This window comes from Thalia democratica, chromosome 5 (assembly GCF_965202585.1).
Source record: "Thalia democratica chromosome 5, ktThaDemo2.hap1.1, whole genome shotgun sequence".
Classification (NCBI taxonomy): Eukaryota; Metazoa; Chordata; class Thaliacea; order Salpida; family Salpidae; genus Thalia; species Thalia democratica.
In genome coordinates, this window is record NC_139169.1 from 43,012,879 (window position 1) to 43,021,433 (window position 8,555).

At 22.9% G+C, this 8,555-nt stretch overlaps 1 protein-coding gene across 2 annotated transcripts; it reads right to left on the bottom strand.

Annotated features, from left to right (window-relative positions):
- Window positions 1–724: 724 nt before the first annotated feature.
- Window positions 725–8,194, bottom strand: LOC145835733 (serine/threonine-protein phosphatase CPPED1-like). Of its 2 annotated transcripts, none has more exons than XM_082943439.1 (7): window positions 8,070–8,194; window positions 5,980–6,072; window positions 5,481–5,600; window positions 3,644–3,779; window positions 3,299–3,448; window positions 2,349–2,568; window positions 725–1,094 (listed from the first exon to the last, which is right to left on the bottom strand). In XM_082943439.1, the coding sequence occupies exons 1-7, from the start codon at window positions 8,122–8,124 to the stop codon at window positions 978–980; spliced, it is 891 nt and encodes a 296-aa protein (XP_082799565.1). In that variant the 5' UTR covers window positions 8,125–8,194; the 3' UTR covers window positions 725–977. The 2 variants fall into 2 exon arrangements, with proteins under 2 accessions (XP_082799565.1, XP_082799566.1); XM_082943440.1 differs by having other exon boundaries at window positions 1,004–1,069.
- Between the last annotated feature and the right edge of the window lie 361 nt (window positions 8,195–8,555).

An 8,555-nucleotide genomic window follows, 5' to 3' on the forward strand; every position in this document is an offset into this window, starting at 1 on the left:
TTTATTTATATATATACATATTAGTACACTACATTATTACTATTGCTATTAGATTTAAGTTTAATTCACAGATAATGATGTGATTGTATTGTAAGTAGAATAAATATACATCAACTTAATAGTAATTTGAAATACATTTTTCATACATACTAAGTATGACTTGATACTAAAATAAATGTTATCAAAATAATTATTTATTTTTAAAAAATCTTAGGTACGAAATTTTGTATATAACATATTAGCTTAGAACATATTTTAAATTTATCTATAGTTGAAATTGATTATTTTGCAATGCTTAAGATATGTTAAAACGTTTTATTATATCGTTAACATTGTTTTACTACCAATTTTTAAACTCAAACTATTTAATGAAAAAATATTTAATAGCGTAAAAAGTTCTAAAATATGTAAAATAGTACATACTCGTGTCTTATCTATATAGAAAACCAAACTATATCTAAGACAATTAATAATAAATTACGTTTCAGTAATTGTTCACTAGTTTGAACAATTTATAGTCGCAAATAAAACTTATCAAAAATATGTTCGTACGTATTTGTGTATTAATTAAATTTAAAAAATACTACTAGTTAAAAATTTAACTATTTTTAAACCATTTAGAACAAATAGTAAATAAAAAATTTTAAATATGATTTACAAAAATTATATAAGCAAGAAAGTTATAATAATCATTATAAACTAAACCTTTTTCAATATAAATGTAAGCTAGATAATATTTTAATGAATAAAAAACACAAAATTACTTTATGCTTTTTTTTTAAGTGTCAAAAAAAAAAAACTTTAACAAAATTACAGTGTCACAAGTGCATAAAATTCTATATTGCATAACACTAAAATAAATAAATTCAATTACTCACAAGTGACAAAGAAAAAGACTATAGAAAAAATTTTTAAGATAAACTTAAATAGATTTTAAAACGATTAAGATTAAGTGAATAGAACAAGGATATATTGATTTATTCGACAGAAAAATATTGGTGAGTTATTTTATTATCTTTCACGTTAACAATTCTATAGCCAGGTCTATCAGATCCTAGTTGACACCCTACTGCAGAAGATACAACTACTTCAATCTGCGATAACAGTTTAAAAATAAAATGTGTGAGTTTAAATGCTTTTAAATAACTATTGTTCCAAAAAATAAACATGAAAGTATTTAAACATTTAAAAAGCTTTAAAACTTATTTGAAAGATATTAACAAAAGCCAAATTTTATTTTTAAGTAAATCTATAGTAAAAAATTAATTAGTTTAAAATTTTAGTATACGAAACTTCTTTTCTAAAGTTTTGCATAAATTAGAGAAGTTATTTTCTGAAATGTTGGAAGTTATTTTAGCATTTTGATTTTGAAATATACCAAGTATTTACATGAAAGAAATATAATGATAACAGTAGTCTATCTGTAACACTAAATTAGTTTAAATAAACAAATAAATTTATCAGTTCTAATTTTAAAGATAAACATACTAAGACTATTTTTTGACAAAATTAGTAAATAACTGTTATGTAGTAAAAAAATAACTGAAATATTTATTTAAAAAAGTCAAAAAAGCTTAAATAATTTTTTGAAAGCAAAATTAGTAAAATTCACAAATAAATACATAACAATACTTGAAGTTGAAATTGAAAACAACACTTTACGTAACAAAGTTTTATTTTAGAATCATTAGTTTATTAATTACATTATAAGAGGACAAGGTGATTAGTATTGTAATACTTCTGATTAAAAAAAGTAAGTTATTTTTATACATAAAGTTTATTGTTATACAAAATAGAGAAAAACTTTTCTTAGAAATTAATATTAATCTCACTTAGGTACTTAGAACAAACTAAAACTATTTTAGACTGTAACAGCTTGAAAAAAAAAACTAACCTAGTTTACTAACTTTTAATTTATCAGTGTAAGTTAATGGTTGATATACCAATAACTTTAGTATTTAAATTATATCATGTATATTTTTTCACATTTGAATAAAAGTTTTTAAATTTTTCATTTCAACTTACTTCGAATACTTCATAGTATAATACTAGAATTGTTTACTATATACTAAAGTATCTAGTATATAACTTCAATAAGCTTTTTTTTATTAATTTGATCAAATTAGTTTGTAATAGGCAATTTGCAACTTTTATAACTAGTTGAACTTTAAATTGTCGTATAAAAGCTTTCGAACACTCCTTAACTTTCTTTATTCAAATTAAAAGCTCATGTCTAGTCTTTAGAGATTAAAAAAACAAAACTTTTTTTGTTTTAAAAAATTCTAAGACTTTGTTCAATATTTTATTCTTTATGAAAAAATTAATTTACAAAATAAAGAAAACCTTACTTTTTTATTAGGATCTTTTTCAGAAGTCCACAATCCCCCTGCGTTTCTGTGAAAATGTCCACAAAATATTTTGGAAATACCTGCATCTGAAAATTTCAACAGAAGTTGTTCTCTGGTCGTCTTGGGAATGTTGAAGTACTGATCTTGTTCTTGAGAATCTTCTACAAACATGGGAATGTGCATGAACAGAATAGTATGATTGGCTGATGAAGACTTAGCACTGTTATTTTTAAACTTATGTACTGTTTTGTTTAAATCAAATGTTTTAATATTAACAAGTTTCTGTAACTAATTAAAGAGAAACCTAACTTTTTTCTCTTATTTTATTTATATTAACTACTTGATGAAAACATTAAAAAAAACAATTGGTAATCTTTATCAAAATTTATTTTAACAGAAAAACATATTTATTTAAACAGAAATACTTGTATACACGTAATATAATCCTACGTATAAAGTTAACACTTTATAAATCTTCATTAATAAAACAAGCAAACAACTCAATAAGGTTTTTTCAAATCTATTTAAAAAAAAAAATTTTACATTTTTTATAAAATTCATTTTGCTTAAATTATTCTATATAAAATATAAAACAACAAGTAAAAATTAAACTCAATAATAATGTAAATATTATCAATTATAAAAAATTGCTTTTTGTCTTAAACTCTTGACAATAAAAACATACATAAACAAAAATTCGTTTCTCTTAGTTGATTAATTTAAATATCTTAGATTAAATAAATTAAGCTTTTTCATACATTAAAGTAATGTATAAGATAACTAAAAGAAAACAGATTTAAAAGTTTATACTTAGTATTAATTTAACTTTACACCATTGTACTAAATTAAAAGATTGTTTACTAGTAAATATATTATATATAACTACTTAATATTAATAGTACAACACTATTATACTCATTTTTACTGATGTACTTTTTTTACAAACTAACTACTTTAGTTGCTCATCCAACCACTCTTGTTGCTTTGTAGAATATTCAGGGTAACATTGAGGATCATAAACAAGCTGACTGTTTATGACAATGTAAAACACCCCTCTGTACCAATAACTGTAAAAATCATCACCGAAATGATTCTTAAACCTGAAAGAAACTATTTCAATGTCTAATGGTTTATAAGAGGTTTTAAAACTGTTGATAAACTTAAAATTCCGATAAACTAATACAAAGTTTAAAAAATAAAGGTCATAAATTTGTGCATGTTGTGCTACATCCGGTAATATTGTTAAGAAGTGTATTACTAAGACAGGTAATAAACAAAAAACAACTTGCAATTACCACTGTATTGAGTTTTTATCTGGGGTATTACCCACATCATGGTTGCCACTGACTGATAGAACGGGAATATTTGGTTTCAAGTTTGAGAAAGCTGCTTTCACGTCTGCAACTTGCTGCAACCTCACTTCTTCTCTGTCTGTACATTGAGCAATTCGTGAGCAGAATATAATTAGATATAAATGTATATAAAATTCCAAACGAAAGTTTTTATTTTTGTATTGATATTATTTTAGTATAAAAATAAATAGGCAATATTTATCAACATATGAAATAGTACGATTATTTACAAAAAACTAAACTTTTTTTACAATTGTAAAACATATTTTTGTTTATAGCTATTAGGGACTTAACTTTTTTCTAAACCATTAACACTACAAACAAAATTTAAACTTTTAATTATTAAAACTACAAAATAGTACATATGTGATGAAAGAACTTAAATATGATATTAAGTAAATACTTTAGCTTGCATTAAAAAATTACTTTAAAAATAGTGCACAAGTTTTCACTAAATAATTATGGTGACTTAATAATTTAATAACTTTCAAAAAAATCTAAAAACTAAAATATTGGTATTTGAATTTTATCTAATAAATATTTTCAAACTTTAACCTTTTATATATGTTATTTGTAAAACTGTAGTTCAAACTAGAGTTAGTTTTTATTATTCATTTTATCAAAATCAAAAAAAAATTACTTTAAGCAATTTTTTTTTTAATAATTTGATTAAAAAATGATATAATTTTTTCAATTTTAAACCATATTTTCACAAAATACTCACATTTTTTGTAAATTTAGCAATTACAAAAGTTTTAAAAAAGTATATAATAAATAAAGTTAGAGTATACTCTTTTTTGTATGATCAACAAAATCGGTGAAAGTCTGCAGAACAAGTCCGGACTTTCGTTTGCCGTGAGACAAGCTCAAATTTAACAAAAGGGTTGATCATGCCAATTCAATCATCAGACCACAAGTTTCGGTAGACTGAGACCGGTTTCGTCCTTATTAGGACTCATCAGTCAGTCACAACCAAAAAACTTCGGTTTCGGTTTCAGAAAAATTTTTTTGGTTGTGACTGACTGATGAGTCCTAATAAGGACGAAACCGGTCTCAGTCTACCGAAACTTGTGGTCTGATGATCGAATTGGCATGATCAACCCTTTTTTGTATAATGTGTGACATGTTATGTCGAAAAAACAAAGCTAATGTTAGAGCTATCTTAAATAAATAGCTAAATAAGATTATATGGTTATAAACATAGCTTTTTTTAATTCGAAGCACTTTGATCATATACCATAAACCATATGTTTTCAAAACTAATTATTTGCTACTGTTTAATACAAACGCTTGGAAGTTAATATAATATTATAATAATATAGATGTGCAAAGTTTATGACAAAACATTTTTGGTCTTAATAAATTGGAACATTTTTTGAAATAAAAATAAATTTACAAACTTGTGTTTAGTAAGCTATGGAAATGGTATGTCTAAAAAGAAAAAAGATAATTTCACAAAATATTCTACTTTTGAATTGAATACTATTTTAATAATTCTAAAACAAACTTATTTTAAATAAATTTGATAAATTTATACTATTGAATACACTAAAAAAACATAACTGTTAACAATTATACCTACATTTTTAAAGCTTCAATAAAAATCACTAACTACAACTGTCTACCACCAAGTTACCAAATTGCAAAACATTAATGTAACACCTTAAAAAGTATTTATCTAAAAAAAAAATTTCGTATTAGCTTAATTTTGAATAATTGTTAAAAAAAGTAGTTATATTTAAAATTATGTATAAATATTTTTAAAATATAAAAAACTAACTTCCTGGTGATTCGTTTATTATGTCTCCTCCAATTACAACAAATTCAGGCTGAGGTTTAATTTTGTTTATTTCATTGCAAACCTTGTTCATTAATTCAATTTCTTTATCCCAAACTGAACCTAAAATTTGAAAGTCTAAATAAAGCTTTCTTTTAGTTGAAGAAACACTTTACTTTAACTAGACCTTAATAAGATGGTAAAAAAAAATTAAACTTTCTATCTAGTGATTATCTAAAATAATACAGTAGTTCAAGTTGGTTATCATTACTAAACAAATTGTTAATTTAGTTTAGGTACAAAAATTATGATAACTTTTAAACATAAAAACAATCATTTCGTTTTTTGGTACATAAAAATATTTGTGCAATGATTTCTGAATAATTTCTTACAATTTTTTAAAGTGGTTACAATTTAATATCGATGTTTGTAACATTACATTTTTTATTAATCATAAAATCAATATAAATCTCAAAAAAAATTATGCAATACTTTTTGGTACCTTTTCCTTCATTTTCAATAACATCTATCAATCCAGGTTGTGGATCCGCAAGAAAAATAAAACTGTATCCATCAGACCATCTTTTGTTCTCTCCTGCGTTAACGTTTAAAATAAAATAAACAATAAATATAATCTAAAGTAATTGTGTATCATTTGGACTGTCTTTGAAACACTAGTAAAAAAAACTACATTATTAAATATTTACAGTACCATTTTCAAGTATTACAATAATAAAATAAAGTATTCTAAAATTAATAACTGATTACTTTTAAATACAGTAGCTTTGATAATTTTGTTGATCTGTGCTTTTATCATCTTTTTAGGAACAATACTTCTTCTAGTTGTATAATTTAAGGTGCAAAATTTACAAAAAGGCTTTTTAGAATGAATCATTTAAGTTATTCTTTTAAAGTTGGACTAAAAACAATTAGCTTCAAGTTTAAACCATTTTGCAACAGTTTATTACGAAAAAAATTTAACTACTTTTAGAACTATTGTTAGATATATATTTTTTTAAACCATCAGACTACATGTCAGAATTTCAATGCTTACCATTTTTGATCTAGTAATATAGTTATTAACTAATATTTATTTTTTAAATTTTAAACAGTTTTATAAACTGTTTATCAATATTTCAAACTTGAAGATTACTAATTATTTTCACAAAAAACTAACACAAGAAATAATATATTTAAACTAAGTTTTAAAATAGTCATCATTTGAAGTAACATTTAAATTTGACTATTTGAATACTTTTTTACAATACTACTAACTCATTTCTTGACTCATTTTATCAAACACCTAGAAAGTTTTATATTAATATATAATATAACAAATAATATAAATTAATTGTGAACTTATATATACATGAGACTTCTAACTTTAATTAGACTTTTTTTCAAACTGACTGAAAACATATTATGCTTGCACACTTAATATTTATAGAACACAATTACACATATCTTTTTAAAAGTGTTAAAAGATAAAAAGCTCTAAATATAAAAACAAGTTCAAAGTGTATATGCATGTTTAGAAAAGAACAATGAGCATGATCATTTTTTGTCACTATACAACACTATTCTGTTCTTGTTAAAATATCTATGAAAGAAAAATCTAAAAAAAAAAAAGTAAAACAAATTTATATATATTTTATAAATTTAAGTTAATTTAGTAACTAAAATAAATCACTATGGAAATCCTGCTGAGTAGCCATTTGAATAATTTTTTAACTTATTATATTCATAACTTAAATTTAAATACAACTTTAAATTAAATTTTCTATTTACTTTGTTTACTTTTAAGAAATTAACTTTGAATAATTTAAAATTTACTTAAGCAGTTTAGTAGGTATTATATCTAGAAAATAATCAAAGTTCTTTACAAATTGTTTCATTAAAATTCAAGTTCAGACAGTTCAAACTTTTTAAAGGACCACAAATAAAAAAAGATATCAGTATTTGAAGAAATTGAATAAATAGTGGTTGTAGGTCTACTTAATAAGAGCATGATAATTCAAAAAAATTATTAATAGAGACTTACGAAAAAATACCGTATTTAAACGAGTTTAATTGGTTTATAATAATTAGGGCAACTTCAATAGCGTAGACAACAAAGGATGTCTATAATTAAAAAAAATTAGAAAGTGTATGAATTTAGTAAATATGAATTTCTATCAAACTTCAGCCTCGTCATATTTAAAGCATATTTAGCCTTATACGTCAATTTTTTTATGGTAAAAACATTAGTGTCAAACTCTAACCCTTTAACTAAAATATTTTAAGTTTTGCAAAAAAAAGGTAAGAAGGTATCTATGAAAGCTACAGATACTATTTTTTAATATATATTATTTTCTGAGATCTGATTTTTCAAAATGTTTTCCAAAAATTTGAATTTTTGGAATTCAAACAGTCCATAATCATGCACGTTTAAATATACATTTAAGGCTTTACACTAATTTAGTTACATAAGTTCATTTACTTTAAATGATTAGTAAAATAACTTAATTATTAAAAGCCTAAATGAACAACATAGAACAAAATAATTTTCTTTTATTATTTTTACACGTTTTGGTAAAATTTATAAATTATTACCTTTAGAAAAAAATTGAACTTGATTATTTTCTGCTTTTATGAAACTCGATGACATGATACAATAAAAGTCTTTAATTATTTTAATAGTTGAATTGACTTCTGTAGAATATAAACTTTTAAGAGAGCAAAATATACTTTATCAAACTTTTACTAGAACCCTGTGGCTTGTAAATAAACCATGAGAAACATTCACCTGTTTAGAAACTTTATGGTTAGTTTTCAAACGAGTGTTTATAACAAGGTTTTCCAGAGAGGCTTTGTCACCCAAAATTAGTTGAAAGTTACGGAACACAACTAATTCAAAAACTAAATGACTTAATTATATTTTTTTTCGAATATTAATAGATAATACTGCCCCTAAAATAATCGTTTTGTTTTGTAGCATCTGGCATAAACTTAAGTAGCAAGTTAAATAACAAAATAAATTAAGGTTTAGTGGAATGTTATCAGCAATAAGATCCTTATGATTTTTTGAGCATAGCTGAT

What these genes read in the sequence shown, in the direction of transcription:
- LOC145835733 (XM_082943439.1), bottom strand. Translation starts at nt 8,124, where the DNA reads ATGTCATCGAGTTTCATAAAAGCAGAAAATAATCAAGTTCAATTTTTT. An exon ending in AGTTCAATTTTTTTCTAAAG is followed by an intron (nt 6,073 to 8,069) that starts GTAATAATTTAT and finishes ACGTTAACGCAG; the next exon opens with GAGAGAACAAAAGATGGTCT. An exon ending in TTGGATGAGCAACTAAAGTA is followed by an intron (nt 2,569 to 3,298) that starts GTTAGTTTGTAA and finishes TAAAAATAACAG; the next exon opens with TGCTAAGTCTTCATCAGCCA.